At 43.9% G+C, this 20,952-nt stretch overlaps 1 protein-coding gene across 1 annotated transcript; it reads left to right on the top strand.

Moving 5' to 3' along the window:
* The first annotated feature begins 1,569 nt into the window (after nucleotides 1-1,569).
* On the top strand, nucleotides 1,570-8,181 carry RPL14 (ribosomal protein L14). The gene is made up of 6 exons (XM_069960387.1): nucleotides 1,570-1,692; nucleotides 4,640-4,741; nucleotides 4,822-4,916; nucleotides 5,292-5,391; nucleotides 7,281-7,334; nucleotides 8,067-8,181. The coding sequence occupies exons 1-6, from the start codon at nucleotides 1,585-1,587 to the stop codon at nucleotides 8,136-8,138; spliced, it is 531 nt and encodes a 176-aa protein (XP_069816488.1). The 5' UTR covers nucleotides 1,570-1,584; the 3' UTR covers nucleotides 8,139-8,181.
* The last annotated feature ends 12,771 nt before the right edge of the window (nucleotides 8,182-20,952 follow it).

Genomic DNA, 20,952 nt, shown 5'->3' on the forward strand with positions numbered 1-20,952 from the left:
CTAGCGCTGCAGTTCCTGACACAACCATTAGTGGCAGCAGAGGAATTCTGTTCCCCCATATGGGTGGGTTCATACTGAGGAATTCTCGCAGATAATGTACGCGGAATTCCACCGTCTGTCCACGCGCTTTTCCGCCGGCTCCATTGACATCATTCTATTGGCCGGCGTATTCTGCTATCTGCCGAAAGAAGTGACATGTCACTTCTTTTGGCAGATAGCGGAATACGCCAGCCCATAGGATAGTATCTACGGAGCCGGTGGAAAGGCGCGCGGCCGTGCCCGCGGACAGCGGAGTTCCGCGGACATTATCCGCGAGAATTCCTCAGTATGAACCCACCCTACTGCTGACAGTCAAGGTAAAAAAAAAAATCACTAATGTAACTTAAAGGGATTGTCCAGGGAAAATCTTTTTCTTTCAAATCAACTGGTTTCATAAAGTTTTATAGACTTGTAATTTACTTCTATTCAAAATTCTCAAGTCTTCCAGTACTGCTGTATGTCCTACAGGAAATGTTTTATTTTCAGTCTGAGACACTGCTCTCTGCTGACATCTCTGGCTGAGACAGGAACTGTCCAGAGCTGTAGAGGTTTTCTATTGGGATTCATAGAAAACTGTCTCAGCTAGAGATGTCAGCAGAGAGCACTGTGTCAGACTGAAAATAAAACATTTCCTGTAGCACATACAGCAATTAATAAGTATGGGAAGACTTGAGATTTTTTTTAATAGAAGTAAATTACAAATCAATATACTTTCTAAAACTAGTTGATTTGAAAGAAAAAAGATTTTCGCTGGACAATCCCTTTAAGTTAAATAACTATTATAGATAAATAATTTTCATGCACTGAATACCCATTTAAAGAGTACTTGTCATCAAAAATAACTTTTGACATGTCATCAGACATGTGGCAGCCGTGCCATCTATTCCCCAGTCATATCTCTGTAACGCCTTATTACTTATTCTATGAGCCTACATGGTCGAGTGGCTGCCTCACCCTCTTCCCAGCTATATCTCCCGGTCACAGGGGACCCAGCAGTGAGACCCACTGTGATCAATCACTTTTGATACCTGGTGACATTTGAATTGTTATTTGAGGATAGGTATTCTTTAAAGTTGGGTCGTGACATCACCATGTTATCCAGGAAGTGAAGCCTTGATACAGTAGTAAGTGCATGGAAAAAAACCCACTTTATGTGCATTTCCTGTAATAAGTGTATAATGGCAATTTGTATGTTTTTTAGGGGGCAATAAAATACTTAAATAAAAAATTTTGCCGGACTTCTCCTTTAAAGGAATCTCACAGGTATTTGCTCAAACCGTATGGTTTAATTATGGAACCATAAAACCTAAAAGAGCTATGGCTCTTAAAAGACAGGAAATAAGAAAACGACAAAAATGAAAAGGTCTTCGGTTGTGACAGCTGTGTCCATGTTTGTGGAGCCCGCAGACGTGTGTCTTCGTCTCTACCACAGCCTCCTTCTTCCCCTGTAAACTATCCTAGCCTCGTGCACACTAATAGGTCAGCCAATCACATAAGAGAGTCCTTCCGACCCTTTGCTTCTTTCTAATCTGTCCCCTTGTTCCTATGCTGAGTGACGTAATATTTTTCTTCTTCGCTTATTGGTTGGGCCGCTTGGGTTATCCGGAAACCATTGCCGGAGCTTCTTCCTTTCTGCTCGCCGACGCCATCATGGTGAGTTGTGTGCGGCTCTGCTCTGCCATGTTGCTCGCGTTGTACGGCTTCTGGGCTGAAGTGATTGTTTTTATTGCAGTCAGAAGGGTTCAGCAGCCGGCGGGCTATTGGGAGCTGTGTGTGCCGGTGGTGTATGAGGCGCCGCACAGTGTACAGGCCGGGGCCACATGGTGGGCAGGCGCCTAGTGTACTATGGAGCTGTCCTGTGCCGCCCTGCGTGTCCGCGGCCCCCACCGTTCCCTGGGCTGAGGTTCTGTGGCCAGGTGTGGGGGCGCCTGATTGTATAACTCCTCGAATGTGGCGGATTACAGCCGGGTCACCTACTCCTCCATTATATAGTGTTATAGCAGCTGGACTCCTGGGAGGCCTGTGACTACTCCACAAGAGTCCGTGTATTACAGTCACTGGCACCTTTCATATACCCCTGTATACAAAGTTACTGGCACCTATCATATACCCCTTTATACACAGTCACTGGCATCTATCATATACCCCTGTATACACAGTCACTGGCATCTATCATATACCCCTGTATACACAGGCACTGGCATCTATCATATACCCCTGTATACACACAGTCACTGGCACCTATCATATACCCCTGTATACACACAGTCACTGGCACCTATCATATACCCCTGTATACACAGGCACTGGCATCTATCATATACCCCTGTATACACAGGCACTGGCATCTATCATATACCCCTGTATACACAGTCGCTGGCACCTATCATATACCCCTTTATACACAGTCGCTGGCATCTATCATATACCCCTGTATACACACAGTCGCTGGCATCTATTATATACCCCTGTATACACACAGTCACTGGCATCTATTATATACCCCTGTATACACAGTCACTGGCATCTATCATATACCCCTGTATACACAGGCACTGGCATCTATCATATACCCCTGTATACACAGGCACTGGCATCTATCATATACCCCTGTATACACAGGCACTGGCATCTATCATATACCCCTGTATACACAGGCACTGGCATCTATCATATACCCCTGTATACACAGGCACTGGCATCTATCATATACCCCTGTATACACAGGCACTGGCATCTATCATATACCCCTGTATACACAGGCACTGGCATCTATCATATACCCCTGTATACACAGGCACTGGCACCTATCATATACCCCTTTATACACAGTCACTGGCATCTATTATATACCCCTGTATACACACAGTCACTGGCATCTATTATATACCCCTGTATACACACAGTCACTGGCATCTATTATATACCCCTGTATACACACAGTCACTGGCATCTATCATATACCCCTGTATACACACACAGTCACTGGCTCCTATCATATACCCCTGTATACACACACAGTCACTGGCTCCTATCATATAGCCCTGTATACACACACACAGTCACTGGCTCCTATCATATAGCCCTGTATACACACACACAGTCACTGGCTCCTATCATATAGCCCTGTATACACACACAGTCACTGGCTCCTATCATATAGCCCTGTATACACACACAGTCACTGGCTCCTATCATATAGCCCTGTATACACACACACAGTCACTGGCTCCTATCATATAGCCCTGTATACACACACACAGTCACTGGCTCCTATCATATAGCCCTGTATACACACACACAGTCACTGGCTCCTATCATATAGCCCTGTATACACACACACAGTCACTGGCTCCTATCATATAGCCCTGTATACACACACACAGTCACTGGCTCCTATCATATAGCCCTGTATACACACACACAGTCACTGGCTCCTATCATATAGCCCTGTATACACACACACAGTCACTGGCTCCTATCATATAGCCCTGTATACACACACACAGTCACTGGCTCCTATCATATAGCCCTGTATACACACACACAGTCACTGGCTCCTATCATATAGCCCTGTATACACACACACAGTCACTGGCTCCTATCATATAGCCCTGTATACACACACACAGTCACTGGCTCCTATCTTATAGCCCTGTGTATATATATACACAGTTACTGGCACCTATCATATACCCCTGTATACACAGTCACTGGCACCTATCATATACCCCTGTATACAGATAGAGGATGAGCTAATATCAGTAACAGTGCTTATTGGGCTCTGCATGGCAGATGACGCTAAAATGTAGCGCCTCCTACAGGTCATCATTGGAGCATCCTTGACACAGTGTTTGACAATATAACTTTTTTTTTTGGCACAGACTTTGAAGTGTATTCTCCACATCAAAACAGATTAGTTTATTAAACATCCATTGCAGCATGTAAATGTAACCTAAACGGGTTATTCTCCTGTCGCCTATACTGTTCCCTCATATTCTTCACTTAGCTCTTGCAGTCAGGAGATCTAGGAGTCTTAAAGAGGACCTTTCACCCCCCCGGTGCCGGGGTGACAGGCTCCCGACACCCCGCTAGAGCCCCTCATACTTACTTGATCGCTCCGGGTCCCGCTTCTTCGGCCGGTCCTGGGACTGAGATATCCCCGTGGGAAGCCCGCCGCGTGTCGCTAAGATCAGTCTGACGCTCATAGAGAATCAATGGAGCATCGGACTCATCTCAGCGGCACAATCAAGTAAGTATGAGGGGCTCTAGTGGGGGGTCGGGAGCCTGTCACCCCGACACCGGGAGTGAGTGGTCCTCTTTAAGGCCCCTGTTTTTAGTGAATGGTGAAGTTATCACCTTTCTTCTGGTAATGTGATGCGTGCAGTCCTAAATATATTATCTCATGAAAACTATTTGATATTATGATAAGTTTCCAATATTGGATCCCCACAGCCTCTGTGTATTTCACAAAGGGTTTCTAGGCTAATAGAGCCAATGTTTGTAATGATTAGATACTTGTAAAGATTCTGCTGTAGTTTTTTTGTCCATTGTAAAGGAAACTAATAATCTTACATATAAACTGTTTATCCCCCTGTAGGTGTTCAAACGCTACGTCCAGATCGGCCGTGTTGCCTACGTCTCCTTTGGTCCCCATGCTGGCAAACTAGTGGCAATTGTCGATGTCATTGACCAGAACAGGGTAACTATTAGCTGCATGTGGGTTTGTTCTACAAGTCATGTCAGTATATGTTTTGTGATTAATCTTGTTGATTTTCTCAGGCTCTTGTTGATGGACCCTGCACTGGTGTGAGAAGACAGGCCATGCCCTTTAAATGTATGCAACTTACTGACTTCGTCCTCAAGTTTCCTCACAGGTGTGTATATGGCCTCCTTCATATACAGTAATGAATGTGGCAGGGATTGAGGTGGGTGAGAATGTGATGATAGCTCAACTACAACATCAATTTTTAAAACATTCTTTATACTCCACTACCCCTTCAAGTCACCTACCAAATGTTTTTGTATATCTGTCTAAATGTTTCTTTTGAATAGGCATGAATGCTGTAGAAACTACACCATCAACAAATGAAACAAGTTGCCAGTATCACACACACACACACCCCTGATTTGCTGATTTATATTTCTAATCAAGTGGGGAAAAATATTTGGTCTGAGGTTAAAATTGTAATCTTGTCTAGTTATTGGCATTTCCTCTGTTAGTTGCTGAAAAAAAATGCTTTTTATTTTAGTGCTCGCCAGAAATATGTCCGAGTTGCTTGGGAAAAGGCGAAGATTAATGATAAATGGACTGAAACAAGCTGGGCCAAGAGAATTGATGCCAGACAGAGGGTGAGTGTTTAGTCAAAGGAAAAAGTCACCTGCATTACTTTTAGGGTGCTCAGTGCTGAGACCCCAATAGTCACTAGGTATAGCAAGTACAACCAAATGTCCGTGTGCTTCACTCCTTGACTTACCGCTCACTTCTTGCATGAAATGCAGTAGATGCCTGTCTCTGCAACTATTCAGATTGAGTGGCAATTTGGGGAGTAACATGCACAGATTCTCTTGGCTATATCTAGCTATCTGTGGGGGGTCTCGGCAGAGTCCCTGGCCAATCAAAACTTTTTTTTTTTTTTGACAGTAATGCTGTAATGTATAAATGTGTAAGGTTAAAGGTAGGGCCGGGCGATTAATCAAATTAGTTTGATTAATTCACCCAGTGTTTCAGCCTCGTTTTTTTTTTTTTTTTTTTTGTGTGTGTGTGTGAAAATCGTAAATTTGATTTTCACAAAAACTCATTGCACGCTCTACCCTGTCAGGAGCAACTTGTGGTCTAACGGGAGAGTCTGTGTCACAGCATAACCTCCCCCAGAATATAGCCCCCAGCTTGAGCAGGAAGGACCAGGCAGCCGGGGGTCAGTCCTGTGTTGGAGCTGCAGGATCCAGATGTGGAGGAGCTCACTCTGCACTGGCAGCTGCCGCTCCCGGAACCCAGTGCAGGCAGCTCAGACTCCGCTCCCCAGGATGGATGCCTCCTACTGCATTGGTGAATGCCGTGCACTGGTTTGGGAAGGGACGGGGAACTTGCTATGTACGCTGCGTCTACATCCTGGACCCCTGGTTCGCGGCCTCCTCTGGTGGGGTCAATAGATGGAGGTGAGAAATGGGGCATGGGAGCTTCCAGGACACGTGACCCGGGTACAGCACATACCTGGGAGAGGGGCTACAAGCTGGCATTATAGGAGGGCATGGAAGGGGCATTACTGGAGCAGATAGGCTGATGTTGTTCAGTGTGCAGTGTATAGCTGGGAGTGGTTTACAGTTGGCAGTGGCATTGGTGGAGTGGGCATTGGCTTGACATCAGTTGTGTTAACATTGGAATGGGAGAAGTGGGTGTTGGTTTAAGGTGTCACACAAAGCCAATTCATACTCCTGATGCCATAATATGGCATTAGAGCAGTAGCTTGGTGTGGACATTGCCTTGGTCACACCACCTCATCTGTACCTGTACTACCACACCCCTCATCCACTATACCTCCACTACTACACCCTACATAGAGGCACAAAGATCTATATGGGGACACAGCGGCATATATTTGGCAAAGCTACTTACATGGGGCACAGAGGGAGCCCTGTTACAGTGAGAAGCAATACAGCTGCTGTCTCAAACACCATTAAACTAGTATCTGATGCTGCAAGGAGAAAAATGTTCTGTTAAGCAAAAAAAACAAGATTTTATATCGAGACTCCAAAATTTAGAGAGAAGAAAAACAAGATTTTATTTTTTGGCCATGTCGACCAGCCCTAGTTCAAGGTTAGTATTTTTGCACATTTAGGGAAGCATAAATGCAAAGTTCATTTGTATCTGACAACTAGTGTCTGGATCTCCTGACTCTCATCTCTCAGATTTCAGTGGGAAATTTATCATCGGGTCAGACGAATCTAACCTGCTGATATGTCTCTATTGCACATGGGGTGCTGAGGATCAAGGCAAATTCCTTACCTTCATCCTCTGCGAAGTTTGTGTTCACAACCTCCCCCAGTGTACTGATCCGCCCCCGGCCGCCCCGTCTCTTTTAATGAATGTTGGGAGCTGGCTGGATTGTTGCACTAGGGCCGAGTGCCATTGCATATGAGGATGAGAATATACAGTTTGTTGTAGGACTTTTTTTTTTTTTTTTTTTTTTATTCCAACAATCGCCTATGTTTGTGTTTAACATTACATTTCTTTTCTGCAGAAAGCAAAGATGACAGACTTTGACCGCTACAAAGTCATGAAGGCCAAGAAAATGGTAAGTTTATTCTATGTATAGAATATGTACTCTTTAGAAGGATAGTAATTTGCAAAAAAAAGCTATGTATACTAGAAATTTGTTGTAATTTGCAAAGAACTGTCTTTCCAATTTTAAGTAAATTCTACTTAAAAATGTTAAGTCTTCTAGTACTTTTCAGCAAATGTACGTGCTACAGGAAGTGATGTTTCTTTCCAGTCTCCCTGCTGCCACCTCATCCCTTGACAGTAAGGGTCCATTTACACAAGGATTATCTGACAGATTATCTGCCAAAGATTTGAAGCCAAAGCCAGAAACAGACTATAAACAGAAATCGGATCATAAAGGAAAGCCTGAGATTTCTCCCCTCTTCAAATCCATTCCTGACCTTGGCTTCAAATCTTTGGCACATAGTCTGTCAGATAATCTTTCTGTGTAAATGGACCCCCAACTGTCCAAAGCAGAGGAGGTTTTCTTTGGGAACTTGCTTCTGCTCTGGACAGTTCCTGTCACGGACGGAGGTGGCAGCAGAGACCACCATCTTGGAATGGAAAGAATAGACCACTTCCTGCAGGACATAAAGCAGTTGAGTACTGGCTTGAGATTTTCAAATAGAAGTAATATACAAATCTGTGTAACTTTCTAACACCCGTTGATTTAATTTTTTTTTATCTCGAGTGCCCCTTTAAGGATTGAAGATTTGCATGTAGAATTAGAAAGTGTTACATTTCTTTATTTTGTTTTTTATTTTAGAGGAACAAGATCATCCGACATGAGATGAAGAAACTTGCAAAGGGGGGTGAAACCAAGAAAGCAAAAGCATAAGCCCCTCTATTAACAGACAAAATAAACAGTTGGTTTATATACACACTTGTGTTCATGTCTGTTTATCTTTAGGGATATAGGAATACTTATGACCCACGTGTGCTGTTTGAGGTTGCTCTGCTCTGGACATTTGAGACAGTAATTACATGGCTATCAAGTCTTTTTAACCCATGCATACATATACACACAACTTTATATTTTCTCACTTCCTCACACACCAGGATCTGCTTGCTGACACTGTTGGGTAAACTGTATTTTTACTAAACTATTTAATGTGTAGCAGACTACTCTACTTGCAAGTGTACACCATGCTGTTATTTCTGCAGATCGAACAGCATACTACTACTATTTCTGTAATGGTGCGTTCACACCTACAGGATCTGCAGCTGATTTTCTGCAGCAGATTTCATTTAAATAACTGAACACAGCATCAAATCTGCTGCAGATCCTGTAGGTGTGAACGCACCCTAAATCTACATGGTTAGTGTATCTGTCATGCCAGCCTGCTGCTGGATCAGCGACGGGTTCTTCTGTTAAACTGTTTGAATCTCCTTGAATACCAACACACAATGAGACCTAAATGCAGGGATCCCGATTAAATCCAATTACATTATGGTCTTATTGCATGTGGGTAGCCAAGGAGATCCAAACGTTCAGTTTAAGAAAGGAATTTGCTGCTTATCCTTCAGTGGGCCAGCGTGACAGGTAAACTTCATTACTTTTCAGACTAAACCTACTCCTCTCTATGCCTTGGCAGTGCTGGAGAGAGTGCACTGTGCTTATTTACATCTAACACTAATAGAGATGGTATTAGGAGGTAGGTTATTGATGCATTGTGATTACCTTTTTTTTTTTTTTTTTTTTGGTTAAGAGTAAAACTAGCATTACACTGTCTCACAACCAGATCTCTAAATAGGTAAGTAAAGTAGAACAACAAATACCAGTAGTTTGTGAGTTCTCATGAAATGTGAACCCCCTTAAGTAAATTACCACATTCCCCAATGCCTTCAGCACCACTGTCACCAACATTTGTGCTTGGTAGAATATAAGTGTGGGGGGGGGGGACCCCACTAACATGCAATTGCTAGAACAGGGTCCAAATGGCCTTTTACACAGGCTAATTATCGTGCACTTAAATTGTTAAATCTTTAGAGTCTAAGCGATAATCTGCTGTAGACGTGACAACGAATGAAAATTTATTTGTATGTTGATTGCATCTTTTTTGAGTTGACCTGAAAATCATTAAACATTCTTTATGGTGCGTTTACACGAAACGATAATTGGCCCGATCGTACGATTAACGATGTCGGAGTAATGATTTTACGATATATCGTACGGAAAATTTGTTTTGCGATAGCTTAAGCCTATCTCACACATTGGTTAAATCGTCGAACGACTGTTCACACGGAACGATCTGCAATTTTTTTGCGACTGACTATTTGATAACATGTTGAAAGATCAAAATGAACGATTTCTCGTTCGTCGTTTGATCGTTCGCTGCGTTTACACGTACGTTTATCGTTCGAATTTGATTATCGCGCAAATTTGCATGATCGTTACGTGTAAACGCACCGTTAAGGCCTTCAGTAAAAACACTAATCACAATTATGACTATTCACAGTACATATACACGAACACAATCATATTTACGATCACTAACGACTTTTCATAACAATTTATCTTGTCTAAATGCCTATTTAAAAGAAAAATCACTGTGAACACTTAAAGCGACTCTGTACCCACAATCTGACACCCCCCCAAAAAAAAAAAAAAAAAATGGATGGCTGCTTTTAATCCAAGATCTGTCCTGGGGTCTGTTCGGCAACTTTACACTTGCAGCCCCATGCCCAACGGGAGTGTCTGTGCCCTAACTTTGCACCACCCCTCCTTCCCACCCTCTTCATCATTAGGAATGCCACTGAAACATTTACTGCTGTCTGAACATTGCACAGCTGCTTAATGATCCAGCCCATGTGCCGGGCTAACACAGCTGATAGGAGGCATAGGAAGGCAATAGGAGGCAATCTGCCTGAAGCATTCCTAAAGATGAGGAGGAGGGTGGGGAGAAGGGACAGAGATGTTGTGCCAGCCTAATGCATACACAATTTAGGCCATGCCCGTTGGGAATGGGGCTGCCAGTTTAAAAGTTGTTTTTTTAGGACAATGACTGCATCACGGACCGCAGGACAGATCTTGGATTAAAAGCAGCTATCTGATGGTACAAGCGGTTTGGGGAGGGGGGGGTCAGATTGTGGGTACAGAGTGGCTTTAACCCCTTAAAGTCAAAGCCAATTTTCGTTTTTGCGCTTTTGCTTATTCCATTTTAAGTTTAAAAGTCAACAGCGCTTGCATTTTTTCACCTAGAGACGTATATGAGCGCTTATTTTTTGCGAAACCAATTGTACTTTGTAATGACAGGCATTATTTTTCCATAACATATGCTGCGAAACCGGAAAAAAATCATTTGCGCTGTCAAATTGAAAAAAAAACTTAATTTGTTTTGATTTCGGGGAGTTTTGCATTTACGCCGTTCGTCCCATGGTGAAACTGACTTGTTATGCATGTTCCTCAAGTCGTTACGATTACTATGATACAATGACCTGTAAAAAATTCAAACCGTTGTTAACAAATATACGTTCCTTAAAATCGCTCCATTCCCAGGCTTATAGCGCTTTTATCATTTGGTCTATGGGGCTGTGTGAGGTCATTTTTTGCGCCATGATGCGTTCTTTCTATCGGTACCTTGATTGCGCATATGACTTTTTGATCACTTTTTATTACATTTTTTCTGGATTTGATGCGACCAAAAATGCGCAATTTTGCACTTTGGAATTTTTTTGCGCTGACGCCGTTTACCGTGCGAGATCAGGAATGTGATTAATAGTTCGGGCGATTACGTGTGCGGCGATACTAAATATGTTTATTTATTTGTTTATTTTATATTTATAAAATGGGAAAAGGGGGGTGATTTGGACTTTTATTAGGGGAGGGGATTTTTTATTAATAAACAGTTTTTTTTTTTTTTTTTATTTATTTTTTTTTTTACATGGACAAGAAGCCCCCCTGGGGGGCTTGTATATACATAGCACTGATCTCTCATAGAGATCAATGCTGTGTATATACACAGCAAAGATCCATGAGATCGGTCATAGATTACTATGGCCTGCTGCAGGCCATAGCAATCTATTGCCGAGCCGGGATCAGCGTCATTCCGACGCTGAGGCCCGGCACGGGCAGAAGAACGGATCTCCCCCCACCCCCCACCCCACCCCCGCGATGCGATCCGACCCACTAGACACCAGGGATAGTGTGCATAAAGCACTTCAATGCAGCTGTCAGGTTTGACAGCTGCATTGAAGTGCTTAATTAGCCGGCGCGGCAATGGGACCCGCGCCGGCTAACAGAGGCACTGCCCGGCTGCACATGTCAGCCGGGATCAGCGCCGTTCAGAGCGATGTCCCGGCGGGACCCCGCTCTGAACACCCCCCGCGGCACCATGACATATTAGATACGTCATGGGTCGCTAAGGGGTTAAACAATGTATCTGTATGGCAGATATCTTTCTGTGTAAATGGAGCCTAAGATTTGAGGCAAAAGCCAGGAATGGATTTAAAAAGGAGAAATCTCAGGCTTTCCTTTATGAACTGATCTGTTTTTAGTCTTTCTGGCTTTGGCTTCAAATCTTTGGCAGATAATTTGTCAGATAATCTTTCTGTGTAAATGGACCCTTAAAGGGGTTATCCAGCGCTACAAAAACATGGCCACTTTTCCCCCCTCTCGTCTCCAGTTCAGGTGTAGTTTGCAATTAACCCCTTCCCCCAATATGACGTCCAGGGATGTCATGAAAAGCAGTGCCATTCTGCATCATGATGTCCCTGGACGTCATGCTCTCCCTGCCTCCCCCCACTGTCCCTGGCTGAGATCGGGCAGCAGAAGGAGGCTGTGTCACACAGCCTCCTCCTGCTGCCACTGCCCAGAGAGGGGCCGCGCTCCCCCCGGGCACTTAACCCCATAGACTCCGCGGTCGGTGCGACCGCAGCGGCTATGGGGAGATCTGCTGCTTCTCGCAGATCGGATGCTGGGAGGAGGCAGCTGCACATGCTGTGCTCCTCCCAGGCACCCGCTCCCTGCCCTAGCCGAGCCCGCACCCCCTCCTCCCCGTGCTCTGCCTCCCCAGCCCGCTCTCTCCCTCTCCAGGCGCCCCCTCCCCAGACCCGCGCGAGCAATCGCGCGACTCCGGGAGGGTAACCATAGCAACCCAGACGCTTCCCATGCGTCTGGGGTGCTATGATTTCTAATGATCAGGCCCCTGCACTGAGGCAGGGACCTGATCATTTGAATGATCTGTCAGTATAACACTGACAGATCATTCAATATATAATGCATTACAGCACTGATCATGTGCTGTAATGCATTATATTTGTGAAAGTGAAAGTAAAAAAAACCCACTAAGCACACACATACATACATAAATAAATATTTAATTACAATAAATAAATTAAATAAATACATAATAAATAAAAAAATAATTGAAATAAATAAACAAATAAATATACACATTCCCCATCCTCCCTTTATTAATGATCCCCTATAAATATGTGTACTTTATGTGGTATTGCCGCGTCCGTAATGACCCCATCTATTAACCCGTTACATTAATTTTTCCACCCGATTAACGCCATTAAAAAAAATCTATAAAAAACTAACAAAAATTTAAAGTTTTTGTTAATCCCGCCCCCTAAAAAATATAGAAAAAACGTCACATATACCCAAAAGGTGTACCACTAAAAGCATCAGCTTATGCCGCAAAAAAAAAGCCCTCACATAACTCCATTGGCGAAAAATTAAAATATTACCACTCTTACAATATGCAAGACACAAACAGTTTTTATAGTATAAATGCCATAAACTATAACAAGAGCTATATAAAATGGATATCACTGTAATCGTACCGACCTGACGAATAAAGATAACATGTCATATGCAACGTATAGTAAATGGCGTACAAAAAAAGATGAAAAACAGCTGCTAAATTGTGTTTTTTATTCGTACCATCTCATAAAAAAATTTAATAATGATCAGAGTGTCACATGTTCCCCCCCAACGGTACTGATGGAAATGTAAACTTGTCTTTCACAAATATTTTGGCACCCCAAGGCCTCCGTGACATGATATGACTATAAAAAACCTTAAATAAGAAAAGACCCCAAAAATACATAAGGCTTCTGTCATGTCTGCGGCCTGTGGTTAAGTCAGGTGGCGCACAGCGGCCACATATGGGGGATTTCTAGAAACATTGGAATAAGGGAAATAAACAGTGAGCTCCATTTCTCAGTCAGTATTTGCTGTGTTAGAGGAAAAAAAATGGATTAAAATGGAATATCTTCCAAAAAAATGAGAATTTTAAATTTCCCCTCCAACTTGCTTACATTTCTGCGAAACACCTAAAGGGTTAATACACTTATGAAACGTTACTCTGAATACGTTGAGGGGTGCTGTTTTTACAATGGAGGGATTTATGGGGGTAACTAACATACAGGCCCCACAAATCCACTTCAGAACTGAACTGGTCCCTAAAAAAATCTGAATTTGAAATTTTCCTGAAAATGTGAAAATCATTGCAAAATTTCGAAGCCCTCTAACATCCTAACTAGTAAAAGGACATTCATCAAATGATGTCACCATAAAGTAGACATGTTGTAGATGTTGCAGTAATAATTAATTCATGTGGCATAACTATTTTTCTCAGAAAAAGAGAATTTTGAATATAAAGGATTGTAAATGTTTCTAATTTTTGCGCAAATTTTGTGTTTTTCACAAAAAAACTACTGAGTGTATCAACCAAAGTATACCACAAACATAAAGAGGAATATGTCACGAAAAAGCAATCTCAGAATAACCATGATAATTAAAAGCACCGCAGAGTTACCACTACATAAAAAGAGACAGGTCAGATTTGCAAAATAGGCCCTGGTCATTAAGGCCAAAACAGGCTGCGGAGGCAAGGGGTTAAGCTCCATTTACTTCAATGGAACGGAGTTTCAAAACTCCACCCAAACTGGAGACAACAGTAATGGGAATGTTGGCCATGTTTTTGTAGCGCTGGATAACCCCTTTAACCCCTTAAGGACAGAGCCTGAAATGGCCTTAATGACAGAGACAAATTTTATGAATATGACCAGTGTCACTTTATTCATTAATAACTTCGGGATGCTTTTACCTATCCGGCTGATTCTGAGACTGTTTTCTCGTGACATATTGTACTTTACATTTCTGGTAAATTGGAGTCGATACTCATAACGAATCTTTATGGAAAAAACCCCAAATGTGAAAAAATGCATTTTTCCAACTTTGAAACTTTTTTGCTTATATAGAAAGTGGTTATACCACATAAATTATATATTAAATAGCATTAGCAACATGTCTAATTTATGTTGGCAGCATTTATTAAACTATCTTTCATTTTTTTTTTAAGACAATAGGAAGCTTAAAACATTAGCAGCAAATTTCCAAATTTTCAGTAAAATTTCAAAATCAGATATTTTTAGGGACCTGTTCAGGTTTAAAGTGTATTTGAGGGGCCTGTATGTTAGAAAGCCCCACAAAGCACCCCATTTCAGAAACTGCACCCCCCACACTCTGCAAAAGCATATCCAGAAAGTGTTTTAACCCTTTAGGGGAGTCACAGAAATAAAAGCCAAAATGCACCCCAATAATTATTGCCCCGTTTCTGCAGTTTATAAAAATACCCCATATGTGGCCTTATTGCGCTATTTAACGTAACCACAAGCCTCAGATATAATGGAGCGCCTAGTGAATTTCGATGCCTCCGTTATATTTGGTCATTTTTGACTGTACCACTTCAGGTTGGCAGAGGCTCTGGGGTGCCAAAACCTAAACACCCCTAAAGGGACACCATTTAGAAAACTACACCCCTCAAGGAATGTAACAAGGGGTGTGGTGAGCATTTGGACCCCACAGGTGCTTCACAGATTTTCCGAACAATATGGCGTGAAAAAAAGATTTATTTTTTACACTAAAACGTTGTTCTAGCCTTCAATTTTTCATTTTCTTAAAGGGATAAGAGGAAAAGGACACAAAATGTGTAGCGCAATTTCTCCCGAGTACGGAAACACCCCACATGTGGCGATAAAGTGCCAAGGGGGCGCAGGACGAGCCTCCAAAGGGAAGGAGCGCCAATTGGCTTTTGGAAGCTGAATTTCACTGGAAAGGATTTCAAGGGCCATGTCGCATTTACAGAGCCCTCGTGCTGCCAAGACACTGGAAACCCCCCACAAGTGACCCCATTCTGGAAACTACACCCCTCAAGGAATCTAACAAGGGGTGCAGTGAGCATATGGACCCCACTGGTGACGGGCACAAATGTGACGTGAAAGGGAAAATTTTCATTTTTTCACTTTCATGGCACAAATGTGCCCGTCATCAAGGGGTCCATATCCTCACTGCACCCCTTGTTAGATTCCCTGAGGGGTGCAGTTTCCAGAATGGGGTCACTTGTGGGGGTTTCCAGTGTTTTGGCAGCACGAGGGCTCTGTAAATGTGACATGGCGTTCATCATCCATTCTAGCCAAATCCAACCTCCAAAATCCAAATGGTGCTCCTTCCCTTCGGAGGCTTGCCCTGCGCCCACATGGCGCTTTATGTCCACATGTGGGGTATTTACGGACTCGGGGGAAATTGCTCTACACATTTTGTTTTTTTTTCCCTCTCTTAACCCCTTGTGAAAATGATAAATTCAAGGCTAAACCAACATTATAGTGTAAAAAATGTAATATTTCATTTTCACGCCACATTGTTCCACATTTGTGCCCGTCACCAGTGGGGTCCATATGCTCACTACACCCCTTGTTACATTCCCTGAGGGGTGTAGTTTCCATAATGGGGTCACTTGTGGGGGGTTTCAACTGTCTTGGCAACACAGGGGCCTTTTGAATGCAACATGGCCCCTCGAAATCCATTCCATCCAAATCCAGCCTTCAAAAACCAAATGGCGCTCCTTCCCTTCGGAGGCTTACCCTGCACCCGCATGGCGCTTTATGTCCACATGTGGGGTATTTCTGTACTCAGGGGAAATTGCGCTACACATTTAGTGTTTTTTTTTTATCTTTTAGCCCCTTGTGAAAATGAAAAAATCATGACAAGATTAATGATTTAGAGTAAAAATTTTACAAAAATTACACTAAATGTTGGTCTAGCCTTGATTTTTTCCATTTCCACAAGGGGTTAAAAAAGAAAATGAACACAAAACGTGTAGGGTAATTTCCCCTAAGTACGAAAATACCCCACATGTGGGCATAATGTGCCATATGGGCACAGGGCAAGCCACCAAAGGGACAGAGCGCCATTTAGAGGATGGAGGCCATGTCGCATTTACAAAGCTCCTGTGCTGCCAGGACAGTAGAAACCCCCCACAAGTGACCCCATTCTGGAAACTACACCCCATAAGGAATCTAACAAGGGGTACAGTGAGCATATGGACCCCACTGGTGACGGGCACTTACGTAGAACATGTGCCGAGAAAATAAAAAATACAATTTTTTTCATTTTCACGTCCCAAATGTGGCCGTCACCAGGGGGCCATATCCCCGCTGCCCCCCTTGTTAGATTCCTTATCGGGTATAGTTTCCAGAATGGGGTCACTTGTGGGGGGTTTCTACTGTCCTGGCCGCACAGAGGCTTTGTAACTGCATCATGGCATCCTCTAATGGGAATGGCGGCCATACCTACTTAGCTGGGGAAAAGGGACAATTCTAATTTATTTAGGGGTATTAGGCCAATTATTAGTTTGAAGGTTGAAAATGACAGGTGTCCATCAAATTCAACCTGTGTTGACCCAGAGGAAGGCAAAAAACCCTCGTGAGGCAGACGACAGTAGCCTCATCACAGGGGAAAAATTCCTTCCCGACTCCATAATGGCGATCAGAATAATCCCTGATCAATGTGACCCCTGAAATAGGAATAAGGGACAGAATTTAGATAATGTAGATCTCCAATGACGTGTGGTGCGCCTTGAAGCGATCCAGTAGGCAGAGGCCGGGGGGATCAGGACAGGTGTCACACTGGAAAATGGCGTCCTTCCTGATCCCCCTGTTACACCACACTCTACACTTCTTCTGGGGTCTCCCTTTCTCCAGTGTGGGGGACGTCACCTGGAAAATGTTGTCCTGGTGCGATACGGGGTCCTTCATATCCACTCCATGGGATCGGGGTCCGCTCCATGGCTGCTAAATATTAGGGCGCTATTACTGCTTCTGATATGTTCGGATCGTGCCGCAAGCTACAGGGCAGCGAGGGACCGGAAGAGGGGGTGCTGGTATAAAAGTTATCCCCGTACAGGTGGTAACCTTTATCCAGCAGTGGGAAGATTAGTTCCCGGACGATCTTCCCACTTGTTCCGAGGATGGGGGGGGGGAGGGGGCATCGGGGGGCTGGATTCGGGTGTCCCTTCCTACATACACTCTAAGGGTACGTGCACACTGCAGAATCGTGACAGATAACCCTTCGTGCATTCCGCAGTTGGCACCCGCCGGCGGAGTGATGCAGGCACACGTCTCCACACGTGTCATAGACTCCATACTATGCATGGGCGGATTCCGCTCTCCGTCCAACGTATTCATTCTTTGGATGGACGATGGAATCCGCCTGTGCATAGAATGGAGTCTATGACACAGGTGGAGACGCGCGCCCGCATCAGTCCGCCGGCGGGTGCCAGCTGCGGAATGCACAAAGGGTTATCCTTCGCCATTCCGCAGTGTGCACGTACCCTAAATCTGTAAGAGTACCCAGAGGTACGCTCACAGAGTTTGTAGAACTTCACGCCATACCGTCATCTCTTATTGTGACGTTACTGGCGGAAAAGACGTGTCTGGGGGGCAGCGTACGCTACGCTACCCCCAGACACGTCACTGGATGATGAGGATGAATGGAGGAAAGAAGGATCCCCCATTCATCCTCACTGGCTGTTTTGGTGTCGGAGGCAATAATACCGTATCCCTCTGACGCCGAAAACACCCTGGGGGCCATCTTTATACGGGGACTAGTATATGGGGTATGTAGTGGTGTAGTGTCAAACTTTATTCAATGTAGTGTGGTGTAATGTAGCGTTTTTTACGTGTTTATTTTTTTTTTTTACAGTAAGTATAAAAAAAACCTACGGCAACAAAGGCGTTGCTGATAAATGCCGCACTTATCAGCAGACCGTGCCAGTAGGATATAGAAAAAAAACACCCTACACCAAAAAGGAGGAGTTGCTGATTAGCAGCGCACTTTCGTGCGATGCTGATCAACACTCAGCGGCGATAGGGTGCGGAAAATAGAAAAAAAAAATTTGGAAAAAAAACAACCTTTTTCTACATTCTGAATATCCCTGTAGCTGCTAAGTGTATTACACATATCAGCCGCTAGGGGGCAGCAGAGCGCAAAATCCGGAAAAAGACGAGGCTGGAGCCGAGAATAGCCGAAAAAAGACGATGGGGACCGCCGGAAAGAGCCGAAGACCGAAGGAGAAGATGGAGGACGCCGCGAACCCGGAAGACGCCGATCAGGACCCCGGGACAGGTGAGTAATGTACAAATACCTGCTCTGGACCCCTCAGCTACCTAGCTGAGGGGTCCAGAGCAGGTATTTACTATTTTGGGGGACTCTGATCGCCGTGTCACCGGCCCGATCGCCGTGATCGGCTGGCCAGTACCGGCCGGCCGTTCACGGCGATCAGGCCGGTGGCACCGTGACCACCAATACTTTTTACAGTAATGGGGGTCGGTGCCGTCCTCGGACAGCACCGACCGCCATTTATTTCCGCTATTGGCTGATCTGAATTGATCAGCCAATAGCGGCGATCGTAAGCACGGGAGGTGTTAACCACCCCCCGTGCCGAGAAGCTAAGATGGCCTGCTATGATTTATAGCAGGCCATCTTCCCCGATCGCTGTGTGCGAACACGCAGCGATCGGGGAAACATCGGGCGTAAATTTACGCCCTGATGCGCTAAGTACCAGGGCACGAGGGCGTAAATTTACGCCCGATGTCGTTAAGGGGTTAAAGAAACCTACTAGTGTGTTTAGACAGATTTATCGGAGATTTTTGAAGCCAAAACCAGGAATGGATTTGAGAAGTGGAGAAATCACTTTCCTTTATGACCTGTTCCCTGTTTAGTCTGTTCCTGGCTTTGGCTAAACACACCTTAAGAATAATGCCATAATTGGACTAACATGTTAATTTAACAACTTAATACATGGCCCCATATGAGACTACCCTCATTCCTCTACTAACCTTCACATGATTGTAAGCAGCTTTGGGTCATAAGACCTAGAGGCTGTGTTTGCATCTTAGCAGTTTTGTTGTTTTTCTTTTTTACATAATTGGCTGAGCAGGCTGTCACTACCAAGATGAGCCTGTCTCAGAAATGGCTCCCAGAGTGTTGCGAACATGTTGATGGAGGACATTCCATAAGGGAGTGTGTTAGGGTGGCCATACACCTTTAATAACTGACGGCCATCTGTTATCTCTCCCGTTCGGCCCCTGTTGTCCTCATACACAGTGTGGGTAGGGGTAAGCTGCAGCTTCTCTCTGAATAAAGGGGTTAGGTGGTGATTTTCCATCCTGCATGAATTTCAGCGCTGATTCCTCACTGAAAATTCCACCTGAAAATATAGTGCAAAGCCAAATTCTATTAAGTTCAATGGAATTCGCATTCTTCAGTTCACACAGTGGAATTTCTGCGCTGAATTTTCCGCAGTGGAATCCTATTGAAATTAATTGAGCAGTGAGTTTTTGCTCTGAAATTTTTCAATGCGGAATTGGAAAAATAAATTAATTTGATTAAATGAAAAATGAATTTGCGTGGAATTCCGCCAGAGGTGATTCCGGGCGGAACATTTTCTTCGTCCTTAGGCTATGTTCAAACATAGCATTTAATGTGTGTTTAATTTGTTGTCACCACTGACATCATCTGGCAGTGGTTGAGAGCCCCATACACCTTAGATTGATGACTGAAACCACCACGAGTGGTGGCTGTGGCCAAGTGAAGTCTATGGGTCTTTTATTCAGACAAAATTTTGAAACCAAAGCCAGGAATGGATTTGAAATGATATGACCTGTTCTGTTTATAAGCTGTTCCTGGCTTTGGCTTCAATAATCTGTCACATATCTGTGTAAAAGGACCCTAGAGTTAATTCTCATGCTCCTTAGTCCACAGAGGTTATGGAGCATGAAGCCGCATGGCTGTATTAGTAAAGTCCTGTGAACATTTTTAATACAGATTTACTGGTATCATATTGATGCATGACGCCAGGCTGCGAGTCCACTGTGCAAAGAATAAGCCCTAAGTTGTATGAAAAACATGGCCGCTGTCTTGTGATGATCTGAGGAGCTATTACATACAGTTTGTCACCCCTAGAAGTGAAATAAGAGAGACTAAGAGCAAAAGGGTTCAATAACGCTGTGTGTAATGTCAGCTTAATTCCGGTTATGTTAAAATTAGAGATAAGCGAACCGGGTTTGAGTCCATCCGAACTCGATCGTTTGGCATTTGATTAGCGGGGGCTGCTGAACTTGGATAAAGCTTTAAGGTTGTCTGGAAAACATGGATACAGCCAATGACTATATCCATGTTTTCCACATAGCCTTAGGGCTTTATCCAACTTCAGCAGCCACCGCTAATCAAATGCCGAAAGTTCCGGTTCGGATGGACTCGAGCATGCTCCAGGTTCGCTCATCTCTAGTTAAAATCTCCAGCATGCCTTTCATGTAGCGGGGTTACTGTAGATTTTCAATGAATATTATTGCTGGCACAA

Source organism: Dendropsophus ebraccatus, chromosome 2 (assembly GCF_027789765.1).
Source record: "Dendropsophus ebraccatus isolate aDenEbr1 chromosome 2, aDenEbr1.pat, whole genome shotgun sequence".
In the NCBI taxonomy this organism is placed as follows: Eukaryota; Metazoa; Chordata; class Amphibia; order Anura; family Hylidae; genus Dendropsophus; species Dendropsophus ebraccatus.

Bases quoted from the DNA above. Each gene is read 5' to 3' on its own strand.
- RPL14 (XM_069960387.1), top strand. From the start codon at position 1,585: ATGCTGAGTGACGTAATATTTTTCTTCTTCGCTTATTGGTTGGGCCGC. The intron at 5,392-7,280 runs GTGAGTGTTTAG...TCTTTTCTGCAG, and splicing joins GAATTGATGCCAGACAGAGG to AAAGCAAAGATGACAGACTT. The intron at 7,335-8,066 runs GTAAGTTTATTC...TTTTTATTTTAG, and splicing joins TCATGAAGGCCAAGAAAATG to AGGAACAAGATCATCCGACA.